This window comes from Argentina silus (assembly GCF_951799395.1).
Source record: "Argentina silus genome assembly, chromosome: 7".
Lineage (NCBI taxonomy): Eukaryota > Metazoa > Chordata > Actinopteri > Argentiniformes > Argentinidae > Argentina > Argentina silus.
Window position 1 is genome coordinate 5,457,090 of NC_139661.1, and position 13,765 is coordinate 5,470,854.

General features: G+C 43.9%; 2 protein-coding genes across 2 annotated transcripts; both read left to right on the forward strand.

Moving 5' to 3' along the window:
- Positions 1–772: 772 nt before the first annotated feature.
- LOC310806981 (interleukin-1 beta-like) lies at positions 773–3,020 on the forward strand (the record flags this gene model as incomplete). The annotated part of the gene is made up of 5 exons (XM_083673261.1): positions 773–788; positions 908–1,096; positions 1,951–2,142; positions 2,415–2,548; positions 2,799–3,020. 5 exons carry the CDS (start codon positions 773–775, stop codon positions 3,018–3,020), a joined length of 753 nt encoding a protein of 250 aa, XP_083529387.1.
- A 1,430-nt stretch (positions 3,021–4,450) lies between these two features.
- ckap2l (cytoskeleton associated protein 2-like) lies at positions 4,451–13,335 on the forward strand. Its single transcript, XM_083673472.1, has 9 exons — positions 4,451–4,522; positions 4,812–4,878; positions 4,998–5,055; positions 5,148–6,517; positions 7,052–7,247; positions 9,789–9,944; positions 10,996–11,053; positions 11,474–11,624; positions 12,496–13,335. The coding sequence occupies exons 1-9, from the start codon at positions 4,483–4,485 to the stop codon at positions 12,809–12,811; spliced, it is 2,412 nt and encodes an 803-aa protein (XP_083529598.1). The 5' UTR covers positions 4,451–4,482; the 3' UTR covers positions 12,812–13,335.
- The last annotated feature ends 430 nt before the right edge of the window (positions 13,336–13,765 follow it).

Below are 13,765 nucleotides of genomic sequence, written 5' to 3' on the forward strand. Positions count from 1 at the left end.
AAGTGGCAAGGTGACCGCTTTGTTGTTTGAAACCCAGACTTCACCTTTAAAAAATGTGTGTTCTTTCATCTATTTTTAAAGAGAGTAAAGAAAACCAGCATGACAAACAACAAACATACTGTACATACAGATGTATAATCTGATAGACTTCATTTTATGCATCAATGACCTCTATTAAGTCATTGACTATTGGATTAACCTTAGCTCTCGAGAAATTCTGTCATTATTATTGAATAGTGTACATATTTTGTAGACGCACATCCTGTTTTTTGTGAGTCCAGTATTTCATCATCAAAATCACTAAACAATGCTCAAGTGGCTGTAATGGTTGGTTTGGGGAAATCCTGGTGAGCTGCCTAGAGTATAAAACCCAGCAGGTTCTCACATGTAGTCAGAAAGCAATTGTCCTACGAAGAAGACAACTTGGAACTGAAAATAACACTTACTGGAAAGAAAGTACTGATTTTCAGATTGAAAACAAACTTCAGGTAAATTAACTTTATATTCTGTTAGCGTTTCTTACAGGCTGCCAATGTGTATTCCAGTGATATTTTGTGTTTTTTTACCCCCTAATTACTGCCGTAGCCTATTAGAAAATGTACACTGGAAACAGGTTGATTTACACAGGTTGATTTACATACTGGATCATGTATTAGTTGCAGGTGTAATACATTGTTTTTAATTGGATTTCAAAGTAATAGTTGTATTTTAAAAGATGAATGTTTGTATGTTCCAGATATAACAACACAGACAACATGGAATTTGAGACTAAATGCTGTTTAATAAACGTAAGTCTCCTGCTCAAACAAAGACAGACAACTATGTGAGGTCAATGAAATATCCCAAGTGAATGTTGTCCTAATATTGAACAATCTCTCCCAACCTTGTTCTGTTCAGTGCCCCTCAGACAGTAAAGCATGGAACTCCAAGCTGCCCAAGGGGCTGGACGTGGAGGTATCCCACCACCCCCTCACCATGCGGCGTGTGGTGAACCTCATCATAGCCATGGAGAGGTTAAAGGGCAACGAGTCGAGCCTGTGCACCGAATTCAGAGATGAAGACCTGCTCAACGTCATGCTGGAGAGTGCAATGGAAGGTAGGCTATCTAAGTTCACTTGAGCCCAAATAGGCTTCATACAATAATACTGTTAGCCAGCAGTGGCGTTTCGTCATTCAGGGCCCGGCCCCACCAGCTGATGGCGCTGTTGCGCGAATTAAGCATCACCCTTGTCATATAATTGTATCTTCATATCCTAACTTTAGTGAATCGAATAATTATTTATTCATTCTTTTACTTTGGTTAATAAAACATTCATGACTGTGCTTTACTTTATTTTCCTTGAGTATGGAAGCTCTAAAAAGCCGGAAATTTGCTGTTTTTCGCAGTTGGCTGGCTGGCTCAGTGCAAATTGGACTGGCAAAAGTAGTCACCTAGCAAGTGGTCATAGCTAAACACAAAGCTAACATGTTGGAAAAAGAAGCTTCATGATTGCGCCCATGACAAAGAGTTCAATATATTTCTTAATCTTGATCTTAAAATATATTCTGCTAATATGTCTTGATGTAGGCTATATCTAACTGCGTTCGTGACAGGTGATGTGTTTTGTTTGATTGTGGTTACACTGGCGTAGATCTGAGCGTTTTTGACAGTGGTCCCACCAAACGTTTGATGTTCAAAATGCCACTGGTTAGCCAGAACATCAAATAACACCTTGAAAGAGATTTGAAAGACCAACCTGGACAAATTAATGTTGAAAATGTAACATGTTTCACTATCAGAGCCAACCACAAACAACATGCCTGGCTGTCTATAATTCGTTACATACCAATCTTGATCATAATTTACAATAAGCGGCAGGGAAACAGATTTGTCAGACAAGACACATTTCTTTAAGAATGATACGTGACAGTACCACAACCTAATCCTATGACTGTCTTTCTCCTTCTCAGAGCAACTGGTGGTTGAACTGAACTCGGCGCCACCTTGCTTGAATGGCGAAGGCGCCAGGATCAGCGGGTTTAAAAAGACAGGTGAGGTGCAGTGCAACATCACTGACGGCGAGAAGAGGAGCTGGGTGTTGCTACAGGAGGCCATGGAACTGCAGGCTATGATGCTGCAGGGAAGCAGCAACCACTGCAAAGGTATGTCAACAACTAGGTGTCTTCTCTGGCCCAGACCTAGGGTTTGCTTGGCCTCCACAAATGCTAACCCTGACAGTAAGGGTTAAACTGAGCTTAGATCAGGATTCATGGGCAAATTCCTGCACACTTCTCCATAGACTTGCTTAATTCCAAATCCTATCCCCTTCCCCTAGACACTTCATGTAGTACCAGTAATTCTCTACTGATACTCTTGTTTTCTGGGGGTTCAGACTTCTGAAGTTGTTGACCTCTCATCTCTCTTCCCTCCTCAGTGCTTGTGAATCTGTCGACCTACGTGAACCCCATGCCCAGTATTAAAGCCAGACCTGTAGCACTGGGCATCAAGGGCTCCAACCTTTACCTGTCTTGCTCCATGGTAGAGGACAAGCCCACCCTGCACTTGGAGGTAAATACAACACCAAATACAACTCTCATTGAGGGGGTCAATCAGATTCAATTTAATAAAATTCAGACATTCCAACATACATTAGACTAAACAAATAGGCCTATTTTGGCCTATTCAATAACATCAACATTATCATCATTTTAATGACATCATCAAGTGTAGGCCTATTGATATTCATTAATGACCGTCATGAGGAATGACCTTATGACCTTCGTTGTTCTTGAGTTTAATGGTGACGTTTCTTTCCCAGAGAGTGGAGGACAAGGAGGAGCTGAGGTGTATCAGCAAGGACAGTGACATGGTGCGCTTCCTCTTCTACAGACGCGACATGGAGGTGGACAACAGCACTCTTGAGTCGGCCCTCTTCACCGGCTGGTTCATCAGCACGGCCCAACAGAATGCACAACCAGTGGCCATGTGCCAGCAAACCGACCAACGATACACCAGGTTCTCTGTCCAAGTGCAGGCCTAGAAAATAACTTAGTAACTTCTTGATGTTTTTAGAGAGTATGTATGTACTAAGTACAGCAATTTACAGCACTGGGTGTATTGACGTAGTCAAAGTTTACCACATGGTGGCGCAATTGAGTGTCAAGTAATGGTAAGCACCCTTGATATTAAATATACTGTCCGAAAACTTTAGCCAAATGTTCCTGATAGTAGATACAGAGTTGTATCTTGTATCTATCATGTATTTGAATTTACAATCATGTTTTCTTATTATGTATTGCTTTATTTATGTCTAACTAATTACGATTGTTTATCAAAGTATTTATTTGATCATTAACTGTTATATTTGCACTAATCATTAATATATTTATGCATACATTTGAAACGTCTCTCAAGTGTGTACGTTTATAAAATAAATCTTTCATTGAAAATCTTTTTTCTGTCTTGTTGATGATCATTCTGAAAACATGCTGATTTGAAGCTACAATCCTTGAAATTAGAAGAAAATGTTTTACGACTTCTACTGAAATGTAGGCCTATTGTTAGAAAGACAGACAGCAAAGATTCTTGGGCTGATCCTGGACAACCAACTGTCCTGTGCGGCTAACATCACAGCGATGACCCGCTAGCAGCGCAACTCCTGGTCCAGTCACCTCCCGCCTTGAGTACTGCAACTCACTTCTGGCCGGGGTCCCTGCCTCGCCATCAGACCTCTGCAGCTTATCCAGAACGCTGCAGCCGGTCTGGTGTTCAATCTCCCCAAATTCTCCAAATTCTCCCCTCCTCCGCACCCTTCACTGGCTCCGAGTAGCAGCTCGCATCAGATTCAAGACCTTGGTGCTCGCCTACAGAGCGGTTACCACATGATGGTGCAATTAAGTGTAATCATCAACAGTGAGCACCCTTGATATTCAAGGTTGATTATCATTAATTACATTAATTACGTACATTTAAAACATTTACATCAATTACGTACATTTAAAAAGTCTCACGAGTGTGCTTTTTATCAAATAAATCTACAATGGAAAGCAATATTATCGTGATGGCAATTCTGGGTATGCTAAAAACAAGCCATAAATAGAGAATCTTACAAAACTACACAAAAAGGGCACCGTGGAAGTGTTTATCATAGAATCATTTGTATCGACACCTTTCAACAATGTATGTACTTATTATGTGCCAATTAAAGATGTATGAACTTCACTGTATTTGCAGTGTATGTATGCAAAGATCCTAGGTACAATTGTTTATGTTGACAAATATCCACGCCTCCAATCAGCATGGCTGCAGCTCTCTGTGGGCCTTTTCAAACGTTCGAACTATCCAATGGAAACATAGGGGCGTTACCCCGGCAATTTCAAACAAAGATTTGATGAATATATGCAGTAGTGAGACAGTTGTCCATAACATTGAGTTTATTGTATTTCTCATCTAAAATATAGGACACTGCTTTTTTCAAGTGAAGAGATTTTACACAAACAGCCATGGACGAAAGAGGGACTGAATCTAAACTCTGCAAAAAAGGTAAATACTCACGGGACAGTGTTGTTGTGATATAAACTTAGCTAGCTAGCGTTAGCATACACAGAAGGAGCATGACGTTTGTAGCTAGTAGCTTTAACTTGAACTTCAGCATGTTCGCTATGTGGCTAACGTAACATAACGAACTAGATGGGGATGTACTTATAGCTACCCTATTAATATTAATTGTGATTGGCCATCTGATCAGTAAAAAACAATGTCTGCAGAGTCGGGGTTAGTAGCGGATTTTATATGATTTATATGATGATCCTCACGTCTTTATTTTTCACAGAGTTGCGCAAGCAGAAGTTGATTGATTATTTGGCAGCGAAGGGAAAGCTGAAACCCTCAAACCCCAGGTATTGTGCCATTAAAGTGACGCAGGCCGTTATCAACTAGCTACCTCCTACCAATTGGTCGATACTTTATTTGAATACTAGATACGTTTATTATTTATTGCAACAAATATTTTTTCCAGACCGTATCTTCGTGATGCTCAAGTGATGAAGCCCACCATGTGTGCAGTGAACAAGGATGTAAGTGTCCAGTTGTTACAGTTCATGATTACTCATTGCAGCTTATGTAACCAGCAATAAAACTGATGAATGTTTTTGTTATTGTGTCACAGATGACCATGGGAAAAGAGAACCAGGGTCTTCCAAACACACTCAAGATGAACAAGGAAACTGTAAAAGTTCAACCTCTGACTGTCAAAGCAGTCTCTCAAACTACATTACGGAGCACAACCAACAAACAGAGTACCAACGCCACACTGCGAACCCTCTCCGCAGTCTCTGCTACCGCACGTCATACTGCAGCCAAAGGCACAGCACAGAATACTGCCCCAAGCAGAACAGCAAGCCTGAAGGCAGCTCCAGTCAGACCACTCACCACTGCACCTATTAAAGCAAGCCTGGGTGCCAGCGACCGACACAGAGCACAGTCTAATATGGCTGTCAAAGTTGCTGCACGCCTCAACTCAGGCAAAGCTCCACAGCCAAACATTGGGAAACCATCTAATACAATTCACACACGTCCCAGGACGGCACTTAACAGTGTCAGAATGAGCCTTGGCACACATGCTCAAACAAAAACGGGTCTCATCCCTGCTCTAGTGCAGCCAAGAAACACACAGTCGAAAACCACCGTCCCTGCCCCAACTGCAACCTCCGCCACTACCTTTGCCCCAAACAGAACACAGCTGAGCACCACCATCCCAGTCTCTGGTCCTCAGAAGACAGTCATAGCCCAGAGGAAACCTCGTTCTACCACTGTTGTGAGCAAAACGGTCCAGAGGAGGACCACAACTGTTGCAAACGCTAAGATGAAGAGCCAGGCACCGAACAGGACCGATACTAAACCACTTACAGTGAAACCTCTTCAACCGCCGCGGCAGAGACAACTTAACCAACCGCCTAAACCAACACATGGTCCTACTGGGCCCACAGCTGCAGCTACGAAGCCAGGTGAGAATAGGAGGGGGGCTCAAACGACGAAAAACACTAGAGTTTTGACACAAGTCATGGAGCCTGTCAGACAGGCCAGCCCACAGCGCAGGTCTGTGCTCAGAGGAGCTGGAGGGGCCACGCGAACATGGATGCCCGCCTCCAGAGCCTTCACCGGGACAGGGAGCCAATGGCAGAGCAAGGCCTTGAGCAGAGCAGTGCGTGCCGCTGTGGCCGAGCTGGGGCAGAAGGACAGCGGTTCATTGGCTGTCACAGAGGAGAACAGTGGAGCAGAGATTGGGACAGGGGACATTGTGACTGAAACTAACGCTCCCACGACTGATCTGTCATCATCACCACCGTGTCACAGAGGCACACACCGCACAGGGGAAATCCCACCAATGAACATGGCACAGACTGTGCCACGCTCTGGCAGGAATGCCAACCAGGTGGGGTGGTCCACAGCCCTGAAGACCCCCAGAGTTCAGACCAGGGTCATGCCCCAGACAGAGCAGGGCAAGAACAAGATGACAGCTGCCCAGGAGGACAGAATGTGAGTATCACCCCCCAATTCCCAAGGTTGCTTTGTGTGTCGGCGACCTTGAAGCAATTCAAGTTTACTTGTTACGTCTCATACACAAGTGCAGGGAGTAAAATTCTTGGGCTCGGTTCCTTGACAATGCAGCATACAAAATACAAATAATAAAAATACACAGTAGTGCAATGAGGTAAGGACAAGACAATAAGTGACATACTACAAGATAAGTGAGACAAGACAATAAGTGACATACTACAAGATAAGTGAGACAAGACAATAAGTGACAGTGCAATATAAGTGAGACGGTTGGACAGTGACGATTGTTGGGGACACAAGACAATAGACATGACACAATTGCAGTATAAATAGTAGAGTAAAAAGGTAGGTCCATGTTCAGCTTTTAAATAATTGATCATGCTCCAACTTGTTCCTTTGTTGTTGTAAAAAGATAATATTTGTCAAGATAATAACATGATCTCATTTCACTGGCATATATTTTTATCATGAGGGTGCCACTATCATACTTTCTTCACCTGTTTTGATTTCCAGGCGGAAGCTTCAGGAGTGGCGTGAGGCCAGGGGCATCTCCTACAAGCGTCCTCCCATGCCGGTGCGGCCCCGCGTGAGGCGGACAGTGGCTCTCCCCCAGCCCTACTGGGCCAGTATGGAGATGGAGGATGAGGCAGACTCCCTGATCTGCGCTGTGGACCGATCCCTGGCCGACTGTATGAAACTGCTGGAGGAGGTAAGGACTACGTCTGCACTTTTGGTTGAGGGACGAGTGTCGCTTAGGAATGACGCCACATTGCCACCGTCACTTATGTAGCGTAGTCTTCAAACAGGGAATTGAATACACACTGCTCACCTGCAAAATTCTGGCAGTCAAAAACAAATTCTGCTTACATGTTTTTTATTTTGTGAAATACGTGCCAGTCGGGTCCGCAGGGCGGAACGGGGGGGAGCATTGCGAGGGGCTCAGGCAAAAACTTTAGGAGGGTGGAGACTTGCTGACTTCACGTCCCCGGTGTTTACTTTATTGAAAAACAACAATACAAACAATAGTTGTCATAGGGAAAACATATCTTATATGTACTGTGACGGCCGCCGGGGTGTGCGGGCGCGTCACGGACCCAAACACAGTGTAAGCAGAGAGGTCCACACCAGAATTATAATCAAAGATATTTATTCGGTTAGCGGGGAGAGGGAAATGATAGAGAGAGGGTGGGGGTGAGAAGGCGTCGTGTCGTGAAGATAGCAGGGGGGTTCGGTACACGGTGGGTGGTCCTCTTACGTTCCAGGTCGGGGCGGCAGCGGGGTAGTCAGACAGGCGAAGGTTGGCAACGTAGCGGGCTCTCCTATGGTCAGGGGTCATACACTGGACAATGGTGACTTGGCTTATTCTCTCTCTCATCAACTGCTCCTTGGTTCGCCCTAGCAACTCCTCTCCACTGGGTGCTCCGTGGGCTACTTTTGTACCGTCTCTGCTGCTCCTGCTGATGCCCTTCACCTGTGCCTTGATGGGCAGGAACTCCATGTATGGGCATACGGTGATTATCTCCACGGGTTGCAGCTGTGGCCCCTTGGGGCGCAGGAACTCCATACATGGTCCTGCCAAAGACAACACGGGGCAAGAGAGGGACAGCAGAAACAGCAGAGACAAAGCGAGGCGAGATATATACTCCATTTACCACCGTCCCACACTCGCGCATGGGCTTAGGCACGGGCCGGGCGCCACAGTACATTGCATGTATCCATCCTTTAAGTCATACATTCACGAGTCATTGAAGTTGTCAGTGTCTTCCTGATAAGTATCAAACAGAATCCATTTCACCCAATTATTTTCAAATATGTGTTCTTAACAGGTTAGTCATCTTTCCTTAATCTTCTTCCAGCAGAATTCCTTCCATTATTTCGAATTTGTGGTTGTGTTTCTGACCTCTATTAAACCATATGGTCATCAATCCCGATTTCCTCACATGTTGCACAATATTCCACAAAGGCAGATGTTTTCTCGTAAAAACGTTCTCCCATTTCCTGGCAGCCGTGTGTGTGTGTGTAAGTGCCATCGGCAAGTCACAGTGCTGGAGAAAGGAAACATTTCTGGTAATGTAGGATGTTAGGGGGTGCAGAGGTCTGAGGAGGAAGTACCCTTAAGAGATGGATCTTTAGTCTACGGCGGAAGATAGGTAGGGACTCTCCGCCCTGACAGTGGTGGGAAGCTCATTCCAACATTGGGGCGCCAAGTCGTGACTGTGCAGTCTTCGTAGAGGTAGTGGTGTCAAGCGGCCAGCAGAGGTGGAAGAACGGAGTGATCGGGCCGGGGTTTGGGGACTGACCATCGTTTGCAGATAGGGAGGGGCTTTTCCTTTTACCGCTCTATAGGCGAGCACCAGGGTCTTGAATCTGATGCGAGCTGCTACTGGGAGCCAGTGAAGGGTGCGGAGGAGGGGAGAATTTGGGGAGATTGAACACCAGACCGGCTGCAGCGTTCTGGATAAACTGCAGAGGTCTGATGGCGAGGCAGGGACCCCGGCCAGAAGTGAGTTGCAGTACTCAAGGCGGGAGGTGACTGTACCAGGAGTTGCGCTGCTAGCGGGTCATCGCTGTGATGTTAGCCGCACAGGACAGTTGGTTGTCCAGGATCAGCCCAAGAATCTTTGCTGTCTGTCTTTCTAACAATAGGCCTACATTTCAGTAGAAGTCGTAAAACATTTTCTTCTAATTTTGAGGGTTGTAGCTTCAAATCAGCATGTTTTCAGAATGATCGTCAACAAGACAGAATAAAGATTTTCAATGAAAGATTTATTTCATAAACATACACACTTGAGAGACGTTTCAAATGTCAAATAGGCCTACTGTTATAATGATAATGATAAATAATGATAATTAACCCTTGAATATCAAGGGTGCTCACTGTTGACGATTACACTTAATTGTGCCATGATGTGGTAACATTTGATGATATCAACATGAGTGGCAATATGGCAAAGTAGCCTAAGACCAGTAGTCAGAAGTTTGCCGATTCAAATCCTGGGTCTCTGGCAGGCGGGAGCTGGTGGGTTGCAAGTATCACATCCGAGATGCTGTTGTGATCAAGGTACTTAACTCCAACGCTTCACCAGAGAAGTTGCATTGTAGCTGGCCTGTGCTCCAACCTCACTTTGTGTGTGTGTGTGTGTGTGTGTGTGTGTGTGTGTGTGTGTGTGTGTGTGTGTGTGTGTGTGTGTGTGTGTGTGTGTGTGTGTGTGTGTGTGTGTGTGTGTGTGTGTGTGTGTGAGTGAGACAGGGTTGCTTATCAAAGCAAGTACAGGATGTGTTGTCTAAGGTGCCCATGGCTCAGAAGTTTTCCAAGTACTGGATTTGCCAGGCCCGACTGATGGAGCGCCAAGGCAACCTGGAGGTTCTACCTCTGTTTGAGGAGGCCGTGCGCGTGGTGCTGGAGGTAAGCACACACTCTCCCTCCCCACTGTGGGTGAAAATAATCCTTTCTTCCTAATAAGTTCGGTTGGGTGTCAAACTCCAAAATTCAGTGAATGAAGACATGTACAAACAATGATTCATAATCAGTTTTAATACAAGCTTGCAAGAGTGTTTCTCTAAGAGATAACCAGAGTAAGTCAAAGAACAAAGAAAATGGACACAGTACTTATAGGAGAGAAACATTCACACTAGGGGTTGGGCAATCAATTCCTTCATACCTTTATACCATCAAATAACGTCACGTGGGGCTGACGGGAGCTGTCTTTGCTCCATATTTAATCTACGTTGAAAAATGTAATTATTTATGTGGTGACTGCTATACCATATGACATTTAGCCTAAACAATTATTTAAACTTTACATCAGCTTGACAAACTAAACTAAACAGTTGGATAGCATAATGATAACTTAATAAGAAGCATCACACATTGCATTCGTAATAATATAACTTATGTCTCATGTCCTGTGTCATTTAGCTTATAGGCTATCATTTGTCTACAAAATATAGATTTAGTTACCGACTACGAGACTATGCTCTGGGAGTCCTAATTCCGCTTGCTTCTTTTTTAGCTCTCTCTGGGCCAGCTGAGAGAGAAGGCAGCGATAATTGCACGGCAGATTCTGAGGGCCCATTCTGCTGCCTCTGATCCTGCACTGCGTTTGTCACTGAAATGCTGCCATATAGCAGTAAAGGCTTTTTTGGGGGGGACCAAGTCCTTAGTGCTAGTCATCTTTTTTTCTCCTATTCTAACCTTAGGTGGAAGAGGTCACGTGCCATACCACCCAACCCTAATTCACACCTAGTTAGGTTGCAAGCTCAAAACATTAGACGTGGACCAACTGTGTCGAAATCGTATTTTGAGATTACAGTTGTGATGTACGAGGTTCATGAACTACCTTGTGTTATGGCACTGCAATTCCAATCGCTGTCCAAAGTGAAAACACAGTATTGGCAAGCTAATAAACAAGTAATATGATATTCTCTTGACTCTCTCTCTCTAATCCCCCTCTCAGCCAGTGGACGAGCTGCGAACTGTTGTCTTTGAGATCCTGAAAAAGAAGGAGACACAAGGTAATGAGGAAATGCATGGAAGTAGCAGCAGCATTATGTCCCTAGGTTAGCAGAGACGTATATGTTTCAGGTTGAATAACGTTGGGCCTGAATACCCAGTCCTAACCTCAGTGCTATTTGTATTTTTCTAGTTCTCCTGTTTCAGATCTGTATTCTCTGCTCCATTAGCGTAATGTTCTTTTATTTCTGTTTTAATGGATCTAGACAATTTACAAACCCAGTAATGATAGATAGCAATCTTGAACACTCAATCTGTTTTTCTGATCTGGCTACATTCCCAGCACAGCATTAATACAAGAGTTGCCGGATGTGTGGGCAGGTTTCTAGTCATTAGTCAGCTGCATAAATCAATGCGTCATCATTTGCTCTCCTAATCTCCCGATCTGCCTTGACTTGAATCTTACATGTTATGATTTCCAGGTCAGTCTCCCATGCCATTGGATGCCGAGAGAGAGGAGGAAAAGGAGGGTCTGCAGGACCCCATGGCTACCCCCAAGGCTTTCAAAGCCCTGATCTGTGGGGATAAAGGAGACTCGTCTGTGGTCAAGTACAAGATCACAGCCACTCCCGGGTATGTATGGCCCTCCTCTACACTACACTGTGGCTGTGTCTCAATAGTTAAAACTGTCTGCCTCTCTTTTCCTACATTTTCGCTTACCCTAAAACTTCTATTATAATCCTATAAAACTTCTATTATAACCTGACTGCTATTTTTGGAGACCAGCTGTTTGATCTCCACCACTGCTGCCCAACTGCTGCTCAAGCCTGTGATAGGACAGAGCTGAATATACTGTACTGAGAAATATCCTTCAACATTTTTAGTGAATACAATATCTATCAAAGATTAATCTGGTTATTTATTATCTTTTCCATACAACACTGCTGTAAAAGAGCTGTCAGACTCAAATATGAAATGCATAAACAGTCTAATACAATCAAGTCTTTTAAAAATAACAGTTCACCGTCTTAAAACAGTGGATCAAACTGTTAGCCGACACAATAACGGTCAAGGCCTCAAAAAGGTACTGATAAATCTTACAGTAATACTAGGTCTACCTAAAAACAGGCCTACCGGCTATGTTGCTCATAATCAAATGCTTTTCTTTAAACTGGTCATTTATTTTCACCCGGCGTTTATCAGGGACCGGAGCTTGTTTGCTTCGATATTATTAGGGGCCCATCTTTTATTGGAGACAGGCGTTGTTGGAGACTGCGCTTATTCGAATTTTTCCTGTATCTTATCTGATGACGAACTAACATAAGCTCCTATCTAAAAGTATATATCTGAGTCTATATTGTCAACAATGATGCATTGAGGAGGGGTGCATATGAAAAAAGCCCAATAACCATCAGCAACAGTTTGTCTGTTCGGCGACTTTCAGTCTTGATTCCAATCCTATAACAAGTGCTTGTAACATCTGCTTTGTGCTGTCGGTCCACAGTGGCTTCCGTAGCCAGCAGAGGGAGCCCGTACGTCTGGATGGCCAGGAGGTTCGCTTCTTTACCCCAGTGAGGCGCTCTGTGAGGATCGATAGGGCCTCCCTACGCTACCCAACATCCCTGCAGGAGCATGACCCCTGCGTGGCCTCGTACAAGGACTTGGTGGCCCAGGAGGAAAGTGAGAGGGAAGGGGAAGAATGGAAGGATGCGGAGGGAGAAGGTACCCTGACCGTCTACAACACCCCCCTCTACATCTACAGGGAGAACGAGGCCCTGAGAGACCAGGTCCATGTCCAGCTCGTCTACGACCAAGACTGATGGAGCGCATCTTGAAATCATACCAGTGACTTCTCCTCCTTTTCTCCTCTCTTTCCTCAACGCTGAATGTGTTGGGGTGGATTCTCAACTACGAGGAATAGGCCTTTATTTGTCTAGTTCCTTCAGGGGATAAGAAGAGAAGATGGGCATGGAAGCTATTTGGTAACACTTTACATTAAGGTCACATTTGTAAAGGGTTTATAATTAGTTAATAAGTCATTTATAACCAGTTTATTATTCAATTATAAACCATTTACAAACAGCTATAACTCATTAGTTTCGATATTCACTTGGTGCTTGCCAAATAGGGAGCTTAAAATCAGGAGCCAGTTATTAATGCTTTATAAATGCACTTATAAATGCTTTAAAAACTAACCCTAATGTGAAATCATGCAAAATGATTTGCAATGGTTGCACAGTGAATTGTGGGGATGATTCGGCTGGCACCAAACCGATTCGACACATCTTTACATACAGTACAATGCGAAGATGTCTCAAAGTACAGTACAGCTGTCACCATGTTTTTTTTTACCATGGCCCATGAAATGATGTCCTTGTCAACACGTTCCTCATTTAAACATGTCCACCATGCAGGTTCCCAGATTTTATTTGTTGTTATATCCATCCACAACTTCATTGATGTGTGGTTAGTTCTCTGAGCTGGATTGGGTATATCAATGAGTAGACCACATTGATAATTAAGCCACACGAGTACTCTTCTATCCTGTGTACTTATGGAGAAAACCTCTGACCATATGAGGTACCAACATGTATAACTGATGAAATGTCACACTGTTAACCAGTCATCAATATTTATGAATGTGTTACCAATATTTCTAACAGATGATATATGACCTTAATTTATTAACAGTTTAGTAGCCATACCTTTCATAAGCAATTATGCACAGTAATGAATGTTTATAGGTGACATCAAGTAAAGTGATCCAACATTGC